General features: G+C 37.1%; 1 protein-coding gene across 2 annotated transcripts in view; it reads left to right on the top strand.

Moving 5' to 3' along the window:
• Glra2 (glycine receptor alpha 2) overlaps positions 1 to 27240 on the top strand; it is a 183731-nt gene that overhangs the window by 39777 nt on the left and 116714 nt on the right. For both annotated transcript variants that reach the window (XM_038316725.1, XM_038316724.1), the window contains exons 4-7: positions 1524 to 1747; positions 19457 to 19539; positions 22414 to 22551; positions 24294 to 24508. In XM_038316725.1, the coding sequence (XP_038172653.1) occupies positions 1524 to 1747; positions 19457 to 19539; positions 22414 to 22551; positions 24294 to 24508 (660 nt within the window). The remainder of the gene's footprint in view (positions 1 to 1523; positions 1748 to 19456; positions 19540 to 22413; positions 22552 to 24293; positions 24509 to 27240) is intronic.

Genomic DNA, 27240 nt, shown 5'->3' with positions numbered 1-27240 from the left:
TGCTAAGCTTTTTCAAATTACAGTGTTCATATTATACAATAGAAAACCTGAAGTAATTAGTTTTAATAATGCAGGCTTCCTAAAAGATCAAGGGTTTTATCACTGATTTACAATAATTTGGAACTATTTGATTATCAGCTTTTTCCAGTCTACTTTAAGCATCTTTCCCAAGAACAATGACATTCGAAATATTCTATGAGGTTGGTCACAAGTAATGTGCCCCTTAAAAAGTGCCATAGAAATTTTAATAGTTTAGTACAAAATTATCTCTAAAACTTTCTTTTTCTTTTGACTATGAGGGAATTAATCAAAATATGTCATCCCTTAGTGGTTTCCATGGTACCTGGCAAAGTGAATAATCACATTTGTTTGTTTAGGAATATGGGTATTGTGAGACGTTAGGAACCTAAATTAGAAAGTTTTCAAGTAGACTAAGACAACTTAATCACTGCTTAAGAAAAACAAAGACCTCAGTGTGCAACTAGATGCCAAGGATGTGAAGATGACGTCAACAGAGCTTAAGCAAAAGGTGAGGAAACTAAAAAATAAATAAATAAACAAACAAACAAACAAACAAATAAATAAATAAAAGATATCCATCACCTTTAATAGCCACACATGACAAGAAGCTCTGAAGCACTGATTGCAGTCCTGAAGGACTGGGGACTGTTGACGATGTCTCAGTCAGAGTCTAGACCATGAAGTTAGCCAAGGCTTCCATGAACCTAAAAGTCTTTGAATCCAAGTCCTCTGGAGAGTAGTCATAGTAACAGGCTGGATTCATTAGCACAGAAGGAAATACCCAGATCATGTGAGAATGGCGGGGCTGTACCAGAGGCCCCCACTAGGGAGAAAACCTTTGTCAGATAGTACTCATATTAGAAACAACAAGAAAATTGTCTGTTTGACTGAAGCATCAAGCTGCCTAATGCAAAGATAACACACTGAGAGAATTCAATAAAATATTCAAGATTTTTGAAAGTAAGTAGTTGCGAAGGAATCATTTTGTCAACAGGAAGCATCTTAATGTTGTTAAGATTTTAAGAATATTGGTCTATCCTAACATGGCTATATAAGATTTTCCCTCTCAAATTGCAGAGTGGGTTTCCTTCCATACAGAGCATCTAAGCAAAAGGAGATTAGGAATCATGTCATTTCTGCTTTAGAAAATGAATTGGGTTTATTTGGTAATCTGCCATGACAGTCTGACTTCTCTACTCATTATTGCCTTTTTCTACGGAACGATCATCTTAAATTAATATTATTTCAACCCAAAATTAATAATTGAAGTATAAAAAAAATCAAAAAAGTCAGCCTGTTTGATTGGTGTTCTGTTCTTTCTTTGTCCTGTCCACCTCAAATTCTAGTAGAACTGAGTGCTTTATTCTGACCAAGGTGTACTGAGATTTGTTTGACCAGACAAAATCACTATATCAAATCAGAATGAAAGTGAAAAGTAAAGTAGATATATTTCTTAAGCCGGGTTGGACAATAAGCAGCTCTTGTATATGACATTTCTATAGGACTATCGAGTGAACATTTTTCTGAGACAACAGTGGAATGATTCACGGCTGGCATATAGTGAATACCCGGATGATTCCCTGGATTTGGATCCATCTATGTTGGATTCCATTTGGAAACCAGATTTGTTCTTTGCCAATGAGAAAGGTGCCAATTTTCATGATGTCACCACTGACAACAAGTTGCTGCGGATTTCCAAAAATGGCAAAGTGCTCTACAGTATCAGGTAAGCCTTTGCTGCTTAGAGCTCTTCGGTTCTTTTGAGCTTAGAGATACCTGACTCTTCAGGACTGGATGTGGATGAATGTATGACTTTGTGGTCCTTTGTTTATTATTTTAAATTTAAAGTAGGTAAAACATTTCAGAAGTTTTCATGATTATATAAGCGTGATTCTTAACAACAAAATGTACCTAGTAGGTTTATGGCCAGTTGATGGTATTGTATGAAAATCTAAGCATATATATTTAATAAAGAAATTAAAGGAATTTCAGTTTAATTACCTTGGACCATGATATATGAATTCCAGTTTCAATAGTTCTCTCATTAACCAAAGACAAAATCTTCAATGGATCAACTTGGTCATCAACAGCATACTCTGGGTTGAATACGTAGGGGCTTTATCTTAACCTCATTTGTGCTTCTCAGTAAACGTATGACCTTGAGAGCTTGATCTATTAATTTTTTATTGAATTTTAACTTGGAACAGAAATTTTCTTAGACTCTTTTTGTTCTGTAATAGGATCCCTGACTCAGGTTGGTCTTCAACTCCATATGTAGCAGAATAAGACCTTGAACTTCTGAGCCTCCCAACTCTAATTCCTGGGTGCTCAGGTTACAGGCATGAGCTATAAATCTCAGTGTGTGGGGGACTGGAGATTGAAGCCAGGACCTCATCCATGCAAAGCAATCACTCTACCAAGGGAACTACATTGCTAGGCCCTCATTTCAAAATATTACATTCAAATATGTCCTTCAGAATCTTTAACTCTCCGGACTCAGAAAATTTTCCTCTTATTCTTAATACTAATAATCATTTTTCCTGGGGCTCTGTAAGGTTCTTATTTGTTATGCCTTGTATTTTAGTGACTACAATACATGAGTGATGCTTAAGAACAAGAATTTTTTGAATCATAGGATTTGTTGCAATCATATGGATTTAGAGTCAAATTAGTTTTGGCACTTACCAAGTTCGAGGATCTACAAAATTCAAGGATCGATCTGTGGATACATTCTTGTGAAAATTAAGTATGTAGACATCAGAAAATATTTTAAAGGTCCACATTGCTGTCATTTAAACCATGCAGACTAAATGACCACTATGTGTGTGATTTAGTTCAAAATCAACTATAGAAGGCAAACAGTATTCCGATAATGCAGGGAAATGCTGCTACACTAGAGCCCTTTCTGTGGCTATGGCTGGTCATGCCTTCTCAGAGACAATGTAAAACTATTTGCCGTGGAGTTCGTGCTTGATAAATAAAGCCTGAATCTTAAAAAGAATGCTCTGTTTCAATAATAAGCTACATTCAGTCATCTTTTAGCTCTTCTGAAAGACTGGGAGAGTGTACTCTACAAAAGAGACTTAGTACACTGAATAACTATTGACATTTCAATGGTCTTTATAAAGTACCCCATTACTCTCTTACTTTATTACCATCCCCCAAAAGCGAGTAATTAGTATTTTTGTAAATACTTTTCACAAGTTTGCAGACTCACCATCCTTTAAGAACCCATTATGTATTTTGATTCTTTTCTGCATATTCCATTTGTATGCCTAATAAGTTCAGATCTGGCTTTTGGTTTACTGTCTAGTGTCTTAAGGCATGTAGGAGGCTGCTCATTTGGGAAATACAGCAATACTGCTGCTTTCAGAAAGAACCAGATAAATTCCCTCGATGCCCATTGCATTGTTAAGGAAACAGTATTCTGCATGATAATCCATTTGTCTGGTGTAAGATGCACTGTTGGGCATGACCTAAGTTGATGTGACCTGATAGAAAGGGACATATGTAGAACATGACGCTGGAAAGGAGAGTTATAAAAAGTAACACAGTGTATCAGCTGCTTTGGCTAGTCCTTTGGGCCTTGGGTGGTGTTTGTGCTGGTAAATACCTAGCATTGTGCACTGCTGAAAAAAAAATCAGGTTTCTGTCACTTCTTTTTGTACTGTGAAGATTTCTCTGTTCTATATCAATGAAGAATATATGCCACCCCAACATAGATCCAGAGGTAATTGTTTTATTACTGGTTCTGAAATGCAACACATTACTCTCTGCTTAGAAACTGAAGAGTTTGTTCATTGGTAGGTTGTGGATGGTCTCTGAAATCTGAGGGGGAAAATCATTGGCAAAGAAGAACTACAGATGCCACATTCAAGAAACACAAGCTATTGGCAAATTTGAACTACAGAAGTCTAATTATTTTCCTAAAAAGGTTTTCAGTGAGCCAGACAATATCTTGGGCTTAAACTATACAGAGCTGAGTAAGATGTGGTCCTTTCCATAAAATGCATTGTTATTATTGAAGCATGTGAACTCATAATCAATTAAGAAATAATAAGTAGGAGCAAGGAAAAGAAAAGCAATCATAACCTTACAAATAGTGTTCTTAAAATGTTGATAGAATTTGGGGTTGGTGCCTATAGACAGAGACTGCTTGCTTGTTTCCCAGGAGCCTAACCTAAATAATCACACAAAACTATACTAATTAAAGTTGGAAGTGAAGCAGGCTATAGTTGTGGATTCCTAAAAGGTCCTTAAAAATAAAACACAAGGTAGAAGAGGAGAGGGAAGGGCAAGAGGTTATCAGAAAAGCAAAGCAACCAAACCATTAGTGAGCTTTTTCCTCTAAGAAATCCTCAGACTGAAAGAGGACAAGTTCCTGTCTCGTCTTGGTATATATTCCTCTCTAGGGCTGGAATTAAAGGCATGCACCACTACTGCCTGGCTTCTATGGCCAATTAGTGTAGCTACTGAGATGAAAGTTGTGTGCCACAACTGACTGGTCTGTAAGTCTGACAAGTGTGACTTTTTTACTCTCTGGTCTTCAGACAAGCTTTATTTATTAAGATACAAATGAAAAATCACTACATTTCCTCTTTTTGTCTAAAATAAAAAAAGACTATAACTAATATAAGAAAACTATATACAATAAGTACAATAACTATATACAATATATAGGTAATAAGTATATCAACAATGTCTAGTCCATTTGCATTTGACAACGTCAAAGAAAGTATTACATGTCTATCCAGTCTTGGCGAGTTCAAAGGCTTGGACCTAATTTACTTTCTATCACAACTTGCATTGCTATCCAAAACTATTTTTTGATATCTCTCAACCTTATGTACTTTACATTTATTAAGTGAAATTCTTTTCTGAGTCTTGTAAACAGTGAAAACTACAAATATCCAGTCTTCAACTATCTCAGAGACTCATGAAGGAAATAATATTAACTGAGTAAGCAAGAAATGTGAGCAAAAGACTTCTGAAAATTGTGAGAAATGACAGAAGAAACTGATTGACCGGACAGTCACCCAAAGTTTACCCGTAACATTGGGACATTTATTTTTACCCTACAAGCCTAGAATGTCTGACAGACTTTTATATGCAGCAGGGTTTTTGAAGAACTGTCCTGCCTTGTCTAGGCAAGTTTTGGTAGTCACTCTCTTTTGTGTCCTGCTTGTCCCATTCGGATAGCATACTGTCAGCAGGCAAGGCAAGGGCAGTTTCTTGCCGAGTGCTTCATTTTGCCACAAAGAAAGCAAACTCCATGTTTCAAACCTGAAATCATGTACAGGAAGGTATATGAAATCTTTTTCTAGGATTAGTTAGTATTTTATATGACCATTAACATCAGGACAAAAAGTTTATATATAAATCTTCTACCTTAAGAAAAGCTGTAAATGGTCAATATAAAAACAAAGGATTATGAGATTAGTAGCAATAAATTAGTGCTTAAATATTTGTTTTCCTTCTGTCCCATATCAGGTGGCTCTTCTGACATGAGACAGAGATTTTTGGATTGAAGGGGCGTGGTTGATCGGCAATTATGATTAACCAGGCTACCTTTAATATATAATATTCAGCTTTAATAAAGGAAAGAAAAGGGAACTTACAAAAGCCAATGTTCCAGCGAGGAGTGCAGGGAAACAAAGAGAGTAAAAACAAACACGGACCTTTTAAAGGTATTTAGAGTCCAGGAGGGGTCATGCCCCTCAGCTTTCCCATGATTGGATTTCACTTTAATAAGCATGCTTGGTTACCTTGTCCATCAGAGTCATCCAGCAATGGCTAATACCAGAGATACCTAGAAATTGGTAGTTGTTCTATCTGGGTACCTTAGCAGCACAAATCTGGTGCGAAAGGTTGAGAGGGTTCCTGAAGAGCCATTGTTCCTCTGTCAATTTCAGAAGCCCAGAAAAGCTTTTTCTAATATAAGTGAAGGACTCGGTGGCCACAAGAGCAGGAGCAGCAGGAGCACCAGTGTAAATAAATTAACTCGGTGGCAAGAATTTTCGCCAAGTGACGAAAATTAAATAGTCTTCCTTTGTTCATGACTCCCCTTTTTATTTGGGTTGCTACAAGAATGTGTCACCCACGTTTTCAGTGGGCCTTCCATGCCAATTAAGACAAGTCCTCCATTGAGACTCCCTACTCAGATTTTAAGTTGTGGCAAATTGACATTTAAAACTGTCACACCCTCTCAAACCATCAATAATTATAGAGTTTGCTTCTGCACAAAACATTCCCTGTTACCAAAGCTTCTGCTTGTCTCATCATTAACCTTTGCATGAGCTTAAACCTGCCATTTTATGGCACTACAAGTAAGATATCCATAAATCCTTTTTGGTTCAGTTCCCAGGTATAGGTCTTGATGATTCAGTCTCCCAGCTTCCTCATACTGCTTGAGTTGTAATATAAAACCTATGGGGACTGATATTCCTGTCCCTCTACTGATCCATTGCAGGTACCACTGAGAGTGTTTAGAGTGTAGGTTTCTAGACAGACACCCAACTGTGGCCCGTAAACAAGCCTGTCTAATGATCAAATCCATCCACACATAAAAGACCAGTTTTTCCCACATTGCCTCTGATTCTTGACTCATACTGGAGCTTGTTGCAAGCACTTCAAAGAATTCTAACTCTTTTTATAGAATGATTTTTAATAGAATAAGATAAAAACATTCTTAATTTAGATGCCAGGACTGAAAATGAAATGTACACCGAACTGAGACTTACCTAAATGTTATCATGATGATTCTTTTGGTTATTTTACTTGTGGTTTTGATGAGCCCCAGAAACACATATTTGTTAGTTATAAAAAGCTGTGATCCCTTCTCTAAATGCACAACTAGACTATGTATCTTTATATACTATAATCCAGGAAAATTATATGCTCATTTTGTAATCGTGTATCCAAATATTCATTAGTTTTGTGATGACTTAATGCAGTAATTAATGACTATAACATAAGCACACACATCAGAATTGAGCACTAAATCAGGGAAGTGCTGGAAAATATAATGCAAGCCACATGATCCAATTCTTCTCAGAGATAAAGAAGGTTCTAGAGTGGGAAGAGCTGGCATGCACAATAGTGGTGGATGAAGCAGGAACTGAGCTAAGTGGTTTTATGGAGAGGGTAGATTTGGAGAAGGGCCTTCAAAAAGGGACCAGCTGGGGGTAAAATTATGAAGGTATCAAGAGTGTATTGTGTACATAAAAAATTCTCATAATTTCTGGAAAGCTCTGTTGGGTTTCTACATGAGTTCATAAAAACAATATGCAATGAATTGGCTCAGATGAAACACAGTTGGGACCTTCTTATGCATGTTTTAAGAAAAGGATAAAATTGCTCAACAAAATATATGGAAACTGAACAACTACTTGTCTTAGAGTTTCTTTTTCTGTGAAGAGACACCATGACCATGGCAACTCTTATAAAGGAAAACATTTAATTTGGGCTGGCTTATAGTTTCAGAGGTTTAGTTCATTATCTTCATGGTTGGGCCTGGCAGCACGCAGGCAGACATGGTGCTGGAGAAGGAGCTGAGAGTTTTACATACTGATCTGCAGGCAGCAGAAACAGCTGTGTCCCACACTAGACATAACTTGAACATATATAAGGCATCAAAGCCCATACCCACACTTCATTCAACAAGGCCACACATCCTAATAGTAACACTCTCTATGGGCCAAGTGTTCAAACACATGAGTCTATGGGGGCCATACCTGTTCAAACTACCACACTACTCGTCTTTGACTTCATCTGACTAAACTAGCAATAGATAGATTTATCTCCTTTTGGAAGTAACATTCTACTGCATTAACATGAATCAGTTTGTTCTCCAAGTAATGAAGAGACAGAATAACAAGTAGATATCTTGAGAACCACACTTCCTTCTTTCATTTAATCTGTACTCTTAAGATCGCAAAACAGGCCTCTGTAACCTTACCAGCTCATCATTCTGACTCGGTTTCCTCTCTAAAATAGACCTTAACCAGGAAAACAGGGGCCCTTCTAGCTCTGTAGCAACTTTTCTCTTCGTCCCCAGCCACAAAGCTCTTTCTTGATGAATTAAAATGTTTCCTCATGTTCTGTAAAACTTGAGAACAAGAGGAAATTCTTCATTCCGAAGTGCCTGCTTCAAACTGCTTTTAGATCTCAGACCCATTCCCTCCTAAAGTAAATATGCAACCACAAAAGTGGGAAAACTGATTTTGATGTAGTATAGGGAAGTTTAAGAGGTGGCTTTAAAACCAGCAATGATAGTCTGCACTGTGACAAATGCTGAGAAAATTTCACAATCCCAATCCCAACCATTTTGGCATCTGTGAGCAGGAGAAACTGTAGGGCATTTTCAGAACGCTATAACTTATATAACTTATAACTTATAGACAATTATACAGAGATGATTGGCTGGTTCAACATTTGACTAGATATATAGGTGATTCTGATCCCAATGTAGGTTTGAACCAGCAGAGTTTAAAGGCCAGTCTGTTGTTACTCATTACCTAAATCTTATTTCAGGAAGCCAAAGCCAAAGAAAAAGCCAGAGGTTCTGGTGAAGTTGACTTATGTTGACAAGGGCTTCTTCTTGGTCCATACTGCTGCTTTTCAAAAAAAATCCCTGTATGGCATGAATACTTAGTGAAATAAACATAATGTGATTGTGGTTCTTTCTAAAACATACATATTACTAAAGTACATTCCCCTAGTTTAGAGTCTAGAGCAGGGGTTCTCAATCTTCCTAATCTTAAAATTATTTCATTGTTACTTCGTAACTGTGATTTTGCTATTGTTATGAATTGTAATGTAACTATTTCTTGAAGACAGAGGTTTGTCAAAGGGTCCCGACCCACAAGGGTGAGAACCCATTGTTCTAAAGGAAAGACCATTTTAAAAGAAGAAAGTTTTACAATTTGCAAAGTTTGACAGTCTCTCTACAAGATTTGCCATGTTTGTATCATGTAAAACTACAAACAAACATCTGTACTAAGGAGGTGTGATGGTGATCACTGGCAGTAATTAAAAGACAGATAATTAGGTGCATAGCTAATTACGGAAGTTCTCATACTTCTGGAGCAAAGCCAGATAATGGAGTTACTTCAGAAAACAATGAAATAACAACAAAAGATACCTCATTTCAGTAGGGTTATCGAGCAGTCAGATGAAAGATGTAAAGCAGAAGGTGGGCTAGGCCATTAATGATAAAATGCTATGGAAGTAGATGGCAATTCTGAGAGCCACAAAGACGTAGATTCAGATCCAATGTTACTAAGTGACTATAAGAAGTCATTTAACATTTCTCAGAACTGTAGTATCTTTTAGTTCCTCAGTCACACTACATATTGAATGAATCTCTTAGAAGATAAAGTGGAAAGAAAGCAGATATTCAGTTTTCCCTACCGTCCATCCTAATTTATAGATTACGTATTTCCTGTTATGCACCTACGCCGTCCAAATGCCACTCACTTTCCATACTTAGTACAAAGTAGATACTCTCCTGGCCTTGTGTTTCATCCTTTAGGGAAGCAAATGCCTAATAATGGGAGTGATAATTGTATGTCTTTTCAGATAATAATTAGGCTGGTTCTGAATCTCTGATTTTAGCTATTTATTACAAGTAAACAATGGCTGTGCTTGATTTTCTGTGGGACTTTCTCTGAGGAGAAACGAACACACATTTATCTATTTACCTCACATCTGTCATTGATAACAGACCCCAGGGGAAAAAAAGGAATCTACTCAAATGTAGGTTGGTGAATCAATGAATTCATCCATGGGTAAATGAGTAACTTACAGGAACAAAGGTTATCAGCTGAACTACTGGCAAGTCCCATTTGAAATTTGGGTAGTGGTTTATGAAGGCTGCATTACTGAAGTTCCCCGCTCAACTTGTAGGTCACTCCAATAGGGTCTCCTCTCGCCCAGAAACATTTTATTTTTTTTCTATAACCTTAAAGAGGAGCCTCGCAAGCCTAACAACTTTCACTAGCTTCTTGAGGCATAAGGCCCTCCCTTCTCCATCCAAGACTGAATGCTTCAATTTAAAGTAGCTATACATCACTGTTCCACCAAGGACAAATCATCTTTCTTGGGTGTGGTGATGCACACCTTTAATCCCAGCACTCCAGAGGCAGCAGTAGGACATCACTGTGAGTTCAAGGCCAGCCTGCTCTACATAGTAAACTCTAGACGAGCCAGGGCCACATAGTAAAATCCCGTCTCAAAAGAAATCATCTTACCATCTACCCTCAAATCCACTCTCTTACCAGTCTTTGCCACCATAAGAGCAGTTAACAATCCTCCTGTAGTTGCCACACTAGAACTCTTCATACTGTGATGTGCTAGTGGATTAGCAGCAAAATTATGTCCCCATCTGTGTCAGTAGACAAAGTTACTTTGGTTTGCTCAAAACTTTATCTGCATTTCTTAGAATGCTGTCACTTGTTCTGGAGACCTTTTTTTTTTTCAAAAGTAAGATGATCCCAAACAAAATGTTAAGGTTATTGCTATCTAGGACTATTTATCTCTCTCCACCTCACTGAGGCTCCTAAGAGCTGTACCATGGGATATAGAGGGACAAGAATCAAATCACTTCTTATTATTTTAATGCACTGGCTAGTAGCAGTTTATCTTTAAAACTGCTTGAATGTGTAATTAAACACTAGACATGAAATGAAAGTTTATTTAAATCTGCTGTTCGGAGCTCTTTTTTCTGGTGTTTAGTTTAGTCCTCTCCTTAGTCGACACCTTCCAAACATTTTTATCCCAGAGAAAGCATTTGCAAATTTCAACTACAGACTTATGCATCGCTCTCCAAGTGGAATTCAATCCAGATTTGGACTTAATTAACATGATCCAACCATATGTGTTCATATTTTTCTGAAAGGACCACACACAGATGGGAAGAGTTATTATATTTTTGTCCCTGCTAGCTGGTATTGCTCAATGCATATGGGTATTTCCTATAAGGCCTTTTTAGTGTTTGGTAAACATGGACCTTTCTACTCAAGCATTATAATTTGAGGCAGGGAAGAGGAACAGAACAGTTGAGGACCCAGACAATGTTGACTTTCGTTTCCTCCACATCCCAAGTTCAAAAGAAACAAAACATCAGGGATGTTTATTTGGAATCAACTGGGAGGAAAGTGTAATCTCTCGACTTTGGGCTTTGGCCTAACCTGTAGATTTGGGTCAATCTTCTACAATAATGAAACATAATGTGTCTCTGCGGCCCATCCACACTCCTCTAAGGCCTGTGTCATTGTTGCTTTAATTGTATCTAGTTTCACACCTCCTTATAAGAGTATTGGAGTCTGCTCTTTAAAATGTAAATATCAGACCCAAGAATCTATCCACGAGTTTACACAAAGACAGACATGATTATTCATACTTGAACCATCTTCCTAGTTTTGCATTGTCGTATTCATAAGAACCTGCGGTTAAATGTTTATTAGTTGATTACAATTAACAGCCGGGAATTGGTAGGATTTGAGCAAAAGGGCAGATTGAGGTCATTCTAGAGCTCAACACCTCATGATTTATCCAGTGTTTATGTGAAGGGTCTTACCAGATACCTGTGCTTGTCCAAGGGATCAGAGAAACAAACGAGGCATGGAACGAACAGCATGTTCTCCATAATGTATGTGATGAGTGAATTCAAAGCAGCAATTTCACTGCACTCTTTCTATAAGAATAATTTAAAATTTGTTCTTCTTTCCTTGTCTGGCCATTGGGCTAATAATTATGTTTGCGATGTTATAAAGCTCCTTTTGTGTATACCTTTGGTTTCCAGTTATGAAACAACAACTGGTTAGTTCAAGTGCCCTCCTCTGGATTTAGAACATTATTCAGTATGGGTGCTTACCTAGGTTCCAGAGGTAGGCACATTCTGTTTAGAGGTATGGTTTACATAATCCATAAAAAGACAGTTTAGGTCATGGCAAACAAGACTCTTTAAATGGAGAATTGGGAAAAAACAACTTTTTAAAGTTAAAGAATACTGACTGTAGTGTGAATACCTTTAATACCAGCACTTGGGGGCAAAGGCAGGCAGATCTTTGTGAGTTTGAGAGTAGTCTGGTCAGCATGGTGAGCTCTTGGTCAGTCAAAACTACACAGTGATTTCCTGCCTCAAAAGAGTTGAAGAAGTCAGGTGGTAGTGGCGCACACCTTTAATCCCAACACTCATAAGGCAGAGACAGGAAGGTCTCTGTGAGTTTAAGACCAACCTGGTCTACAAAGTAAGTTCCAGGACAGGCTTCAAAGCTACAGAGAAGACCTGTCTCAAAAACCAAATAAAAACATTGAAGAATAAACTCTCAAACTCTCAAGTATTAAATGTTCCCATGTTAAAGTGCAAATTTGTCCTTGAAGAAATTTTTATTTCAAATGTTTCACATAAAATGCCCCCAAATATTGCCAAACTATCGCTAGACAAAGTTGTAGCCTAGGTGGAGTCTTGCCTAACATCTCCTCTTCATAACAGATTTGTTCCTCTTGCTACACTCATGATATTATTGGTTGCGAGTAAACTAATCTTGGCTTCATTGTGCTGACTCTGCCAATGTGCTCTCTAGGATGACCTTGATTCTCTCCCTCTTGTCTCGTTGTCCTAATACAATCACATAGCAGCCTACCTGGAGCTATGTGCCCCACCCTGATGCAAAAATGAAAGTAATATTTTCCCCAAACAAAGGTAATGCTTCTGAAAAGTTACAGATTCCCTTCTCAAGTATTTCTTGTTTACTTTATTAACCCTTCTCCTTCTACTTTATTATTTGATGGTGAGGTCATTTTTTGGAATGTGTGAGGTAGTGTTTCTTAAAATAACCCTAAGGATGCCATTAGTCTTACAAAGACTTCTCATTAAAAATACCTGAGAGTGTGAATTATCACAAAAGCCTCTCAGGTGCTGCTCATATCGATCAAAGACTAAAATTCAAAATATGTAGGACAACCAGCCTATCAGAACCTTCCCTATCTCTTATTTCATTCCTTTCTTAGTGTGCGAGTTTTATTAATGTTGTACTTTAAAAGGAAGTCGTTTATTTTATTTTATGTTTATGGATATTTTGTCTGCATGCATTTTGAGTTGTGAGCTGCCATGTGGGTGCTAGAAATCAAACCCTGGTCCTCTGGAAGAAAAGTTACTCTTTTTGAAACATCTCCCTAGATTCGAATGATGCAATTTTAAGTTGACTTCTATCTTGCCCCTGGGATACTTCTACTTTTAGATTCTAGATGGATTATGATGACAGTCTTGTTCAATTTTCATTGTATCCTGTCAAATCATTCCAGTAATAGACTGTCACAAGTTTCAGAACTTGTAAGATACTCAGAGGGAGAATTTAACAGATCTAAACCTTATGTTAAGGCCATCATCAAGGAAAGAGTGAATTATATTCTAGAATGTTGGACAATAAAGCTATTTTAGTGTTCCTATTGCTGTGATAAAAGACTATAACCAAAAGTAATGTGGGGAGGAAAACAGTTTATTTGTCATACAATTTGTAGCCCATCATCCAGCAAAGGCAGGAACTCAAGGCAGGAACCTGGAATTGGGAACCTGGAAGCAGGAACCTGGAGGCAGGAACTGCTGCAGGGACATGAAGGCGTGCCACTTTCTAACTTGCTCCTTATGGGTTGCTCAGTCTACTTTCTCATGGAACTCAGGATCACCAGCCATGGTTGTTACCACCATATTAATCTGAGCCTTTCTGCATTAATCATCAAACAATAAAATGTCCTATAGACTTAGCTACATGAAAATCCTATCAAGGCATTTTTTCTATTGGGAATCCTTCTTTCTAAATGACCCTAGCTTAGGTCACATTGGCATAAAAACTAGCCAGCACATAGTCCAGTGGAGGTGCAATAGCTTTAAAACCTGTATGTCACACTGGCCAGGATGTTCCTATGTTTTTAAATAAAATGCAATTACTTGTTCTTTACGTTTTCATCAGTTTCTAGAGGACACACACAGCTACAAAAGGAAAACCTTAATTCTAGTCACCCTTAATTACAGTTCAGGAACACAGAAATATCAAGCAGCACAGGCAGGAAGGTAAGCAAGGAAGCCAGGAGATTCAGTGACTAGTTCTTTACGAGTACACTGCATCTACCACCATGTCTCCAAAGTCATACTAGTCCTGATGTCTGAGAAAATACGAAGCCAGTGTCCTTAAAGAAATACAAGACAACTAAGAAGTCTGACCAACTCCGTTGGCTTCAAAAGCAAAGTTTGTTAATGGCTCCCTTTCTGAAAGACGAGACGTGGTAGATGAGAAGTCATTAGACTTTGGTATCAGTGTAAGTGGGGCTTCTATGAGCTTTAATTTGGTTATCACAAAACCAGAGATAATTCTATATTTCTTTCTCACTTGCATGATGCTTCTCCATGATTGTACGTGAATGAGAGCTCTTGGCTTACAGCATTCATCCAGAGACAATGTGATTCTGTCCATCATCATCACAGTCCACTGTTTTTATCATTCTTCAGCACTTTGATACTAAAAGAATACCACATGTTGTGCCCTCTCTGATGTAGCCATGTGTCACTGTTTGCTTCGCAGAAAATGTGGCCTCCAACAGATGAACACCAATATTCAGAGAGCTGCTTTTCCCTCCCCAAAATAGAAAGATCTTCTGCCCTCCCTTTTTAAACAAGATAGATTATTGCAACCATTAAAAGTAACTCCCTCAAAATAGGACATTGCAATTATTTGCTTTATGGCAAGTAATTATCCATTAAAATGTATATTTCTATCTGAAAGTCTACTTCCTCTTCCATTGGTATTTTCTCTTCAAAATTCTTACTGGAATAGATCCCCAATTTAACACATAGCTTCCTTTAAGTCTTAATTGTCTTAAGACTCAAGAAACCTTCTCTTTGCCACCATGAAGTTCTTTTAAATTTTTGATTTCCCTTGTTCACATAGTGCAGTACCAGCTTCGGTTATCGACCTAGCTGCATAACTGTGACTCAAAGACAGACAGTGCATTTTGGCACTTGACTTTGAGTTTATTCAGTTGATTTCTAATAAAAAAAATTGCTATCAACTAACAAAAGGGCTCAGGCAGGCTTTCCTGGATTCTTTTGATAGTCCTTTAATTTAGTTACACTCTGTGGTCTCTGATAACCAGCCTACATTCTTGAAAAGCCTCGGCCATTTCCTAGTCCTATAGAATGAAAGTCTGAAAATTTCCTCACACGGTTCCAGGATGCTGATGCATTCATTTGCTCAACAAATATTTATTTGGTGTCTAATTCATGCAAGGAAAGGTTTTTAGACTGTGTAAGAAAAAAATGCCAGCTTTTATGAACTTGCATTTTAGTAAAGGAGAAAAGTCACAGAAAATTTAAAAACACAAAATAATACTTTATTTAAAAACATGATAAAGATAATTTATTTATAATCCCAGTATCTACCAACAACTTAAGATTTAAGCAAAAATATAAACCCCAAGAGTTGGCTGTATGAGCAAGGTGAACTGAATAGATGAGAAGGAAAGGGAAGGCATGGAATGTGGGGAAACAGATTTCCTGTATTTTGGTTCATTCCTTTACCTTTAGAGTCTAAATGCTTGTTCAGCCTTCTTATTCTCAGAAAAGATCTATGACCTCTGGGAATTTTGTTCCTTTTTTGTGCAAAAAGGAATGGGGGTTTCCTCTGAATATGTATGTGTGTGTGTGTGTGTATGTATGCATTGACTGGGAAAATGAACGATAATGCTTTAGGAAATGAGTTCTTTGAATCAAAAGGAAGCAGGCAGCCCCAAGATCATTGGCTTTAGGTGCAGTGGCCTTAATATTTCAGGCTGTGGAGAAGAAACAAATTTGGCATGGTGTGTGAAGTCTGAATTTCAGAAAAATCGAAAAATGCTTGAATTTTAAATAAAATACTTAACTCTGTGAGATCCACCAAAATTTATCATGTTTTATGATTTAGTTTTTCACATCAAGTATATAGCACAGTTTCTGTATCTTGGTACAAAGTAATATAGCGTTTGTTGTTTGTTTTTTTATTTAAATCGCATTTAGTCTTTATTATAACAATGAGGTGAGAGTTATTTTGGGAGGTTCTGGTCTGGGGGTGACATGAGTGTTGCAAGTCTGCATGAGAATGTTTATTACTAGGGTAGATATAGCTCTAAAAAGTCATCAAACTGCAATTTTAGGATTCTAGCATTTTTCTCTGTTTAGTGTATATCAAAGGAAAAGGGGGAAAAGAACAAAATAAACCTTTGTGAGGCTTCCAGATGTATGTTATACCAGACATCATAAATTTGAAACTCTGCAATTCATGCAGGACCAATTAGATTTTATAGTCCCTTCTCATTTGCTCGCCCAATGACATGATTTAACAAAGTGTACAGCTGCGAGCCCTCTGGTTGATGATTGGTGTCCATTGCGTTCTAAATGTAAAATTTGTCTTAAAAGAAATATAGGTAAGCAAGGGGAAGAAAATGATCCAGTGAGCTCTCATGGAAAACAGAACGCAGGAATCGTTTCATGTTTGTGGGGAAATGTCCTCCGTGTGTTCAATCATCTGGGCTGTTAATAAAATTCTGTGTCCCTGTGGGATTGTTAGATCAGACACAAAGGCAGCAGTAATTGCGTGAGAGTTTCTCTGCTCCCTGAACAAATGGGGACAGTTCACTTTGCAAAGGAAGCCAGTGCTGTGAGCATATGGTGACGAATAGCAGAGCTGGGGTGTCACAGTAGCAACTGCACAGTCCTTAAACTACACCCACTTCCATAACCGTTATTTTCTCATTACTCTTATAACGAACTTTCCAGATTTTCTGGTGTTGATAAACTTTAATTATCAATACTATCTGAATATTGTGAACTGCCAAATATTGTAGTTCTTCTTTGTTTGTATTTTAAATTGAAAAGTTATAACTAGCTATGCATATATTTGTGGGGCAAAAGCGATGTTATTACTTGTGAATACAACATGGAGTTATTAGATGAAGCTAGTTAATTTATTCATCAACTTCAAATGCTTATTTTTGTGGCAAGAACATTTGGAATTTACACTCAGTAATTTTGAAATATATAACACATAACTTATTAAATTCAAAATATTGTACAATGTCTCACAGACAACCACCTCCTCCTTCCTAATTAAGGCTTTGTACTTGTTAATAGCAATATTTACAAGAAAAAGTCAGAGAAAAACCTATTATTGCATGGTGAAAATATTACCCCTTTTAAAATGAAAAAGAAAAACATTCATTTTCATCCCGTGGATCTTTTTGAGTTACCACTACTCCATGTTTTAAAAATTAGGTATTTATTTATTAGCTAGAGATGTTATTTGCTTTTTCTTTGTCCTTATTATAAAAGGTTTATGGTATAAATAACAGAAAATGCATTTTTAAAAAAACCAGCCTTTACTCAGGTGAAATCTGTAGATATCCATATATTTATATCTACAAATGAACTCCAAAAGTGATCATTATTCTTTTTTATATCTAAAAATGGTATTTAAAACCAGGTCTTTAAAACTCAAAACCATCTTTTCGTTGAAGCCATGGAATTCGAATTCTCGGATGCCCTCAAAAAGACAGCTTATTCATTTTGTAATGAGGTGCAACACTGGATCTGATATTCATATTACAATAGAAAATATGGAATAAAATAGAATTTTCTAATTTTACCTTTCAGCTTTATTTTGAAAAAAAAACTTTTTATTTCCTGAAGATGAGAAAGCTGATAATGGATGTTATTAACATTTTAAACAGCTTATACTTGTCAACACAGATACTTCAAAATAAAGAAAAAAAACAAACAAAAATTACTATGAATACTTCCAACAACTAGAAATATCTGCTTTTAACTTAGGGGTGCATTTGTTTCTAAGATTGAATACATTTTTTCTGTAATTGTTGCTTTGTATTATGCTTGTTCCAATCACTGCTGTATTTTAATGCCTTTGGCAACCGTCAACATGGACTCCCTATTCTCACTTCAAACCTTAAGTCTTTCCTTTTTAAAAAATGTGTGCTATAATTTGTTTGGGCTGGAAAAGAACACAAAATGAACCACCAAAAACAAAGAGAAGCAAATCAGGAGGTGAGTTGAGGCTGAGCATAATGGTAAAGTAACTTTTGGGTAATATTGTAACATGAGTCTTTGGATATGAAAAATCATGGCTATACAACAAGGAAAACATGGAGTCATGAAGTATTAGCATCAGAAGGGAATAAAAATCATATATCCTACTTCCTACTTTGATCAATGAAAGCCAAATGTTTAGCAAGTTTTAGTTTCTTGCTTTGAATCCAATGTGGGTAGTATTGGGAAGGAAACTTAGTTCTGTTGATTATCAGTTCTAATTGGTTTCCTTGAATCTTAAAAGTACAAAGAATTTCAGGGCGAAAGTTAAGCACCATTGTGATGAGAAATCAGAAGAAAAAATGCTAAAAAACAGATGGTAGCTCAGTGAATATCCTGAGTGAAGGCCCAATGTGGACAAGGCTGGAGCTCAGAAAAGTTCAAGGAGGAAAGAGATCAAAGTCACCTCATAGGGAGTAGAGAGATGAAGACTGTACAACCCACTATCTTGAAGTGGGTTTTCCTCACTCAAGGATTACTTGCTCTATAACTGGAATCCTAGAATGCATGCCAAAATAGTTCGTTCATGTGGATTAGTAAATGAAAAGTTTGTGAAACCAAGTATTTGCCCATTTGATGGAAGGAGAATTGTTTCATATCCATTTGCATCATGGTACATATATCTAGAATATAATTCTTTTCTCTTTCTTTCTTTCTTTCTTTCTTTCTTTCTTTCTTTCTTTCTTTCTTTCCTTCATTCCTTCTTCCCTCCCTCCCTCCCTTCTTTCTTTCTTTCTTTCTTTCTTTCTTTCTTTCTTTCTTTCTTTCTTTCTTTCTTTCTTTCTCTTTCTTTCTTTCCTTGCTTTTTGAGACAGAGTTTCTCTGTGTAGTTTTGGAACCTGTCTTGGAACTCTTTCTGTAGACAAGGCTGACCTCCAACTCACAGAGATCCACCTGCCTCTGCCTTCAAGTGCTGGTATTAAAGGAATGCAGCACCACTGCCCAGCATAATTTTTAAACATCATAACCTTATGTTTTTGTTCACCATTGTGGCTAAGAGCCCATTGTTCATATGACAACATTTTATCTTGAGAGTGAGCATCATTGTTGGAGAGAATCAGAATCTAGAAGTGAGAAATACTCAGAATCTGGAGGTTGAAAATAGAGTAGGGTTTGTAATGAAGTAGTAAAATATTTTGCAAAGTTATCAACAGTTATTCTTCATTAAAACAAAGTATTGCCTTGAAAGCTTAGGTTTCAATATTTGAATCATTATATTTTGCTAATGATAAATGAATTTTGTCTCTCAAGGATGACATTTCACAGATTTTAAAGTAGGTTTTACTTTTTTTCTTTGCTAAGGCTCACCTTGACTTTATCTTGTCCCATGGACCTGAAGAACTTTCCAATGGATGTCCAGACCTGTACAATGCAGCTGGAGAGTTGTAAGTCATCATCATTAAATGACAACTTGTTTGTTGTAACCACCATTGGCATGTCTCTTTTAGTGTGCCAATAAGGAATAAATATTTGTAAGACTAATTCTCTACACATTTCCCAACACCAAAGGTCTTAATGGAGGATGGGTGTATAACAGGAGAAGCTTATTATCAGTACAGCAAGAAAAAACTTTTAGCTCAAAGTGTTAAATAAATTTCCTTTCCTTAAGTTGTTTTTTTAAGTCTGATTTAGCAATATTTTCTGTGAAATGAAAATTTTTCCTTTGATAATTGCGACTATATCTTGCCTTGATAAATAATCACTAATCAGAAAATTGTGTTTATTTGGGTGTTACACTCATATAGACCAAAGTAGCCAAAAAGATACTGGAAGGAAGAGTGATTGACTGAGAACAAGACACAAGGCCCTTAGCCATAAGAGGGTTCAAAAAGGACAGGCAGGAGGACTGAAGCTTAACAGGAATATTCTCACCTAAAATTCCCAAGGCCCTGGATTTGATCCTTGGCAATACCAAAGAACATAAACAAATAAATAAAATGACAAAGGGCATAAATTGACATGGAATAAGAGCTGGTTTCTTTCTTAAATAAGCAATAAATACACTAAGACATAATGAAGTAAATAGGGAAATATTATTTACTTTGTCCCCTTTATACTCTGACTTTGCTGCCACAGAAATCTCTGACACATGCCATAAGTTGCCCCTGCCTCCAAGGTAGTGGGATTTTCAGTTAAGATACATGAAATTTCCTCTGGCTTGCTGTTTTCAGTTTCTCTGTTCACAGAGTCCAAAGACATGTTAAGTGCTATTGACTTAAGGGGATATTAGGAGACTTAATGAGGCAGGGCCAAGGAGATACTTTTAACTTCTTAGCTTATGAAAGTAGTAAGTGTAAGAAGACATACTAACCATCATTTTAAAAGAAACAATGATGGGCATCTTTCTGATCATTTAAACTCTTTCCAGAGTTCCCTTGAAACTTCTTATAGAAATAAATAAAACAACAAAAATCTTTGTTTTTTTTAGATGCTGTCATAGAAAAAATGAGAGTATTTGTTTATAATGTATTTATTGATTCCATGTTGTCCCTTCTCTTGAGAAGAAAGTTGAGAAAAACATTTCTATCCATAAAGAGTGTCTCCTCTACTATTCTAAATCTCCCAAGCCTTGGCCCAATCATTTATTTTCTCTGGAAAGCAGTACCCAAATCTATGAAATGGAGCTCACCTAAGACTTAAAAAGATTCAATCAGTAGATTTGCTTTTTCCCATTAAGTATTTGTTGTTGGATATATTCATACAGATTGGTGATGGGCGAGATAGGTTAGCCATTGCTTTTCTGGACCATCAATGTTTAAACAGAATCCACACTCCAGTTGGCTACTTTCTATAATTTTATTTCTTGCCTTTAAGATTCTCAAAAGAATGTAGACACAAATAAATATGCCATTGATTTCTGGTAAGGGTTGGTGAGTTGCTATTTGTAGTATTAGAATAAGAATTTATAAACTTAATAGATATGCTATAGTTATTAGCCATTGCAATCTTCATAGAATACGTGTTTTCTCACTAGTCTGCTTTCCACAGTTCAAATATTAAGAAAAAAGTAAGGAGGGCAGAGAAATAATGAGTAAAAAATATTGTCATTTATAGGACAGAGAAATATGTAGACATATTGATAAATAATTATCCAATTATTTATACTTTATAAATACTTTATGCAATTTCTTTCTTCTTCTTCTTTTTTTTTTTTTGTTTTTTTGCGATAGGGTTTCTCTGCAGCTTTTTTAGAGCCTGTCCTGGAACTAGTCTTGTAGACCAGGCTGGCCTCAAACTCACAGAGACCCATCTGCCTCTGCCTCCCGAGTGCTGGGATTAAAGGTGTGAGCTACCACTCCCCCACCTCCAGCCCCCAGCTCCTCTCCACGATGTCTATGATTCTAGTCATATAACAATTGGACCTTACAAAATAGGGAACCTGTTTTACTTCATGAGAGTAATGAGTGGGGCAATTTAGCAAGGCATATATAACTGTTCTTGTGGAATTTGTTTTTTTTTTTTTTTTTTTTTTTTTTTTGAGATAGTGTCTCATGCAGCCTCATCTGGCCTTGAACTAACTGTGCTGTCAAGGGTGACCTTGAACTTTTGTTATTTCTGCTTCCATCTCTCAAGTTCCGAGTCTATGTGCTACGACTTGCTGTTTTATGTGGTGCTGGGGATTGAACCCAGGACCTTATCAATGCTAGGGAAGAACTGTATCAACAGGGCTACTCACCCATCTCCTGTGTCACTGCTGTTGGTTTTTGTATCCTACAAGGTCCTCTTAAAATGACTGAGAATTTACTCTCAGTAATTAATGGAAGTTTCCTACAAGTAAAGCTAACACTCCAGAATGGGCCAAGTGTGCACTGGTAATACTCGCAGGCAGGCCTGTAATGAATTCATTCTCATTAAAACTTTCAAAAGGAATGGTTTCATTTGAAATACTAAGACCGGCACCATGAATTGGATTGTCTTATTGAACTGCCACAGACACGACTCTTTCAAGCGAAGAAAATCTTCAAAGGATTTGGTGTTTGTTTACTTGTTTGTTCTTCAGAGAGAGTTAGTGACTAAAGAGGCAGGAGATAAAAGATTCTCTAGATTCCTTCCTCTCATTATATACACATGCAAAAATATATTAATCAGAAATCCCTTGCAGCATGCATTTTGTCTATATCTGATGCCATGTAGCTATTGTGATGACTGGAGTTCTCAAGACTGTACTTGAAATGATTTCCCTGCTTGTCCACTTCTGTCTATAGACTTAGCAGTCTCCTAAAAAGGGTACATTGTTTGTTACTACTTCTTTCTTCCAGTTGGGTACACTATGAATGACCTGATATTTGAGTGGTTAAGTGATGGTCCGGTACAAGTCGCTGAAGGACTCACCCTGCCCCAGTTTATTCTGAAAGAAGAGAAGGAGCTTGGCTACTGCACGAAGCATTACAACACTGGTAAGCTTTTCTTTTCCTTGCTAACCCCAAATGCTCCCTATTTGCTTATCAACTTAGCTATCCTATTATGTTAGGAGTTGCCCATTCAGGAAGCACACAGAGGTTAAGAGAACCCTAAACATTTTGAGGCTCTGACCCTGTGGAATAGGCCTGTGGGTGCAGCAGCTCCTCTGCCTCATATGCTGAAGAGAGATTTAGAAGTCTTTGGCTCTTCTTTTACTGAGAGTTTGCTGTCGAATGAGTCTGAGGAAAGGTGTAGAAGACCTAGTAAGTTGTGCAGAAAACATAAATCTTGGCTGTTCCTTGCAGCCACTCTTCACATTGCACCCTCAGGTCAATTTGCACTCCTAGCCTTAGTGGAAGAAAGTGATAACGACATAAGTCTGGGAAGCCCAGAAATAGAGATGTTCTTTCTCTGCAGTCCTGGAGAGCACAACGAGTATGGATGAGCATCATCTGGAGAGAATTCGGCTGGCTCTAAAGTCAGGTGCTATTTTTAGCAATGAAAGGCATATGTGGTGGGCAAGGTTGAAGTAGTGGCAACACGTGGGCATCTGTTGTTACCTGGAAGATTATACTTGCCCAGGAAAGCTGATGTCTTGTATTTCAAATGCTCTGGCCAGTTCATTACAATGGGTCTCTTTGTGAGCCAGCCCAGTACAGCCAACAGCAGATTCTTATAAGTAACTTAAGCCCGATTCCAACGTATTCCTCCCAATCTCTATTCTTCAAGGGAAATAATACAAATAACCTTGCGGGGTCTAACTCAAAGCCAATAAAGAAGAGAAAAATGTGGAAAGAGACCAGCACATCTACCTCTTAATAATAATATTAAAAGTTGCAGTATCTTCCTATGCACTTATTATTATAGATGAAATAACACTTCAAACTGTTTCTAGGAATGAATGAATACTCTAAGGGTCTCTGAGCAATTCCCAAAAGGGTAGAAAGTTTTCACAATGAACAGGGTGTATGCATACTCTGTAAATGTACCTATGCTTAGTTTTTTACCATTAAGAATACAAAGATAAACAATTTTTCCAAGACTCAGGATGTTCTTACCACTTAGAAGCTGTTGAGGGCTGGGGACTTAGTCAGTAAAGTGCTAGTCATGCAAGCCTTTGAAGCTGAGTTCAATCCCTAGCACACAGGGAATGGTGGTACATAATTGTAACTCCAGCACTGGGGAGGTGGACACACATAGTTAGCCTACTCTAATTTGAGAGTCCCAGGTTCCAGTGAAAAACCAAGGTGAAAGGCACTTGAAATATAATACCTGAGGTTGGCCTCTGCTTCCCCAAGCAGCAACACACACTTGAACCCCAGCACAAACACACACACACACACACACACACACACACACACACGGGATTGGTTTCAATTGTACCAAATTACATGGTATATGTGAACTATTACATTGTATATAGCACATGTTAATGGTTACACATTATGTGCTGTATAGTACTTGCAACACAAACATTTTTAAATCTTTTGTCAGTCTTACCAATGCCAAAGTCCTATCTAAAATAATCTGCCACAGATCCACATCATATGTTTACACTATTATTTAAATTACTGGAAGAATTGGAAAATTCAAACTGATTGTGTAAGGTGAGCATTAATTTGTCTACAATCTTCCCAATCTGCTTACAATGTGGATTGATTTTTCAGAATCAAATAGGAGAGTAGAATTGGGGAAATGAGTTCAAGTAAGATTTCAAATGATCCTTTTCTGCTTCCAGGCAAGTTTACCTGCATTGAGGTCAAATTTCACCTGGAACGCCAGATGGGCTATTACTTAATCCAGATGTACATCCCCAGCCTGTTGATCGTCATTTTGTCCTGGGTCTCCTTTTGGATAAACATGGATGCAGCTCCTGCCAGGGTTGCCCTTGGCATCACAACAGTCCTGACAATGACTACCCAGAGTTCAGGTTCCAGGGCATCTCTGCCAAAGGTAAGAAATATCCTCACTTGGCAACAAGTGACTTGAGGGGCTCTCCAAAGGTCTTATCATGGACCAGACAATTCTGGGAGGACAGAAATTTTGCCATTACATTATACTGCAGGACAGGCAAACACATTAAGAAAATATGCTGAGTTTGAGAGTATCAAGACTCTGATGATATGGGAGACCCTCAAAATCCTATCCTATTTTATGTAACGCAGGTTTTATATTATAACAAATGCTGGTTAAATAATGGATGGTATCCTTCTTACAAAATGCCCCAGCCCCCTAGAGCTGCTCATATATGTGTGTTTTCCCATTTTGAAGAATACATTGAGCTGTTGGCTTCAGTTTGCGGAGAGTGTGAGTTTGTTTTAGTATTCAGCATACTCAGTCTCATGCTGTTTGGATGGTTTCTCCAAACTCCAGTTCCAGCAAAGAATTGAGATGTAATCCCTTTGGCTTGAGCGTATGTTCAGTTGTGTTACATTTAATGTGATGAGAAGTGTTAGAGCATGTAGCCTCTTATCTCTGGTGTCTGCAAAATAAGATCACAATACAGAGGAGACTTGGCACTATGACATAGATGGAATAAATACCAAGGAAATAATTTTACAAATTAATTTAGTTTCATACTTCCAAAAGACAAATATGAAATTTCTATACTCAAATGGAAGCAGGTGACCTATCTCTGACACCTTTTAACATTTTGTGGAATAACAAACAGAATAATGTATTCATGCAACATACTTACTGAAATACAGATGTCAGAAATACCCATGGCTTTTTTCAACTATATAGTTGCTGATCCCTTTTAGTTACTAGAAATTCTAATCTACTCAATGCCCTCATGCCAAAGAGATTCATTTGCTTATTTCTCTCTAGCTATTACTTACCACCGTCAATGCATGTCATTACACTGCAGGATAAACAAACACACATTTTACCATTTAATGGACAGCTAAAGTGTTGGTGACAAATTGTGAGCAGATAATGTCAAAACATAAGACATTTAACTTACAGCTGTCCCTTGCAATGAAGAGTCATTACTTATTTGCAAAATGAGATTTTCAGGTTTGTAAATGTGTTGTTATTCATTCTATGGAACCATTATGATTCTGTATCAATAGGCAAACTATTGTTAGGTAAATGGTCACTAATTAGTGATATTTTTCTGTAGAAACAGTTGGGAATTCAGATAGATAAATGAAGAGGGTATAATTTAAAATAATTTTATACTTGGCTTTGAACACATAGTGGTTAACCTTCTACCACCAGCAGATTTCTCTTCCTACATGTTTTTTAAACCATTATTAAACAAAGTCAAATCCCAACTGAACCGTGAAGAGATGCGACTCATATGTATAATGGAGAGAAAGCAGGATTAAGCCATGAGTCATGGAAATTGAAAAATCCTGACCATATACTTACTTATACAGATACATAAATATTCATGAATTTATAAACACTACAGTTCCTGAACAGATGGGCCATTGTGTTAGCAGTCCAGCTGCTCCAGAGCCTGCTCTGACACCCTGTACCAAGTACACATGTATTTTGCATGTTCGTGGAAAGATAGAAACATCATTTATGTTCACTCTGCAGTGCATAACTGTTGTTAAGAAATATATGCTCGTCACCTTTATTTCTGTTTACATCTATGAACAAACCCCCTTATTGGTATGCATAGAGAATTGAGATCCAATTTTTATGTCATCCTATGCTATGTCATTTCTCAGAGCCTTAAAAATATATTATGAACATATCTTATTTGCAGTGATGCAGACTGAATCTAATCTTACACACGTTAGGCAAGCACTCTACCACTGATGCATATCCTCATTCCATAAGCACTCTCCAATGACTTCATAATAGTCAGTCTGATGTATCAGTCATTTATTTTGCTATTTACCTATTGAAGGGCTTCTTTTCTGCTTTTACAAATATGATAATTATAAATATATTTACATATGACTGTGTTGAAGGTTTTTGAATAGAGTGAATGGCGAAAATATATGGGAAGGTACCCAACAGGATGTACATACCATGTATGCAGGCACTTTATCAACATAATTGTATTAAGCTTATCATTTAAAATATATGTGACTGAAATTAGAAGATTAATGAGTCTTCACTGATGACAAATAAATCAATGAACAGTCGTGATCCTATCACATGAGACCATGCATAAAACAGACCTGTGTAGTGAGGAGCTGCGGGCAGGCCTGCTTTTCATCCCGTCCGGCTCCGGGCTGCCTGGCTAGCTTGTGCCCAGAAATAACAACACACAAACTGTATTCATTTAAACACTGCCTGTCCCATTAGTTTCAGCCTCTTACTCACATCTTGACTAACCCATATCTAATAATCTGTGTAGCACCCCAAAGTGGTGTCTTACCGGGAAGATTCTAGCATACGTCCATCTTGGGCCGGAGCTTCATTGCGTCTGACCCAGAGAGGAGAGGCATACTAACTTCCCTTCTTCCCAGCATTCTATTCTGTCTACTCCACCCACTTAAGGGCTGGCCTGTCAAATGGGCCAAGGCAGTTTCTTTATTAGCCAATGAAATCAACTCAAACAGAAGACCCTCCCACATCAGACCTGGAGTAGAATCCAACCATAAGATTTTACAGAAAACTTTAGAGATCTTTTTTGCTTTATTTATTTTTTGACAATTCCATGTCTCCACATAATAAAGTTTGGTCATTGTTTCTTCCCAGGATCCTCCTTCAGCATCCTC

This window comes from Arvicola amphibius, chromosome X (genome assembly GCF_903992535.2).
Source record: "Arvicola amphibius chromosome X, mArvAmp1.2, whole genome shotgun sequence".
NCBI classification, from domain to species: Eukaryota; Metazoa; Chordata; class Mammalia; order Rodentia; family Cricetidae; genus Arvicola; species Arvicola amphibius.
This window is presented reverse-complemented; position numbering and strand designations above follow the sequence as displayed.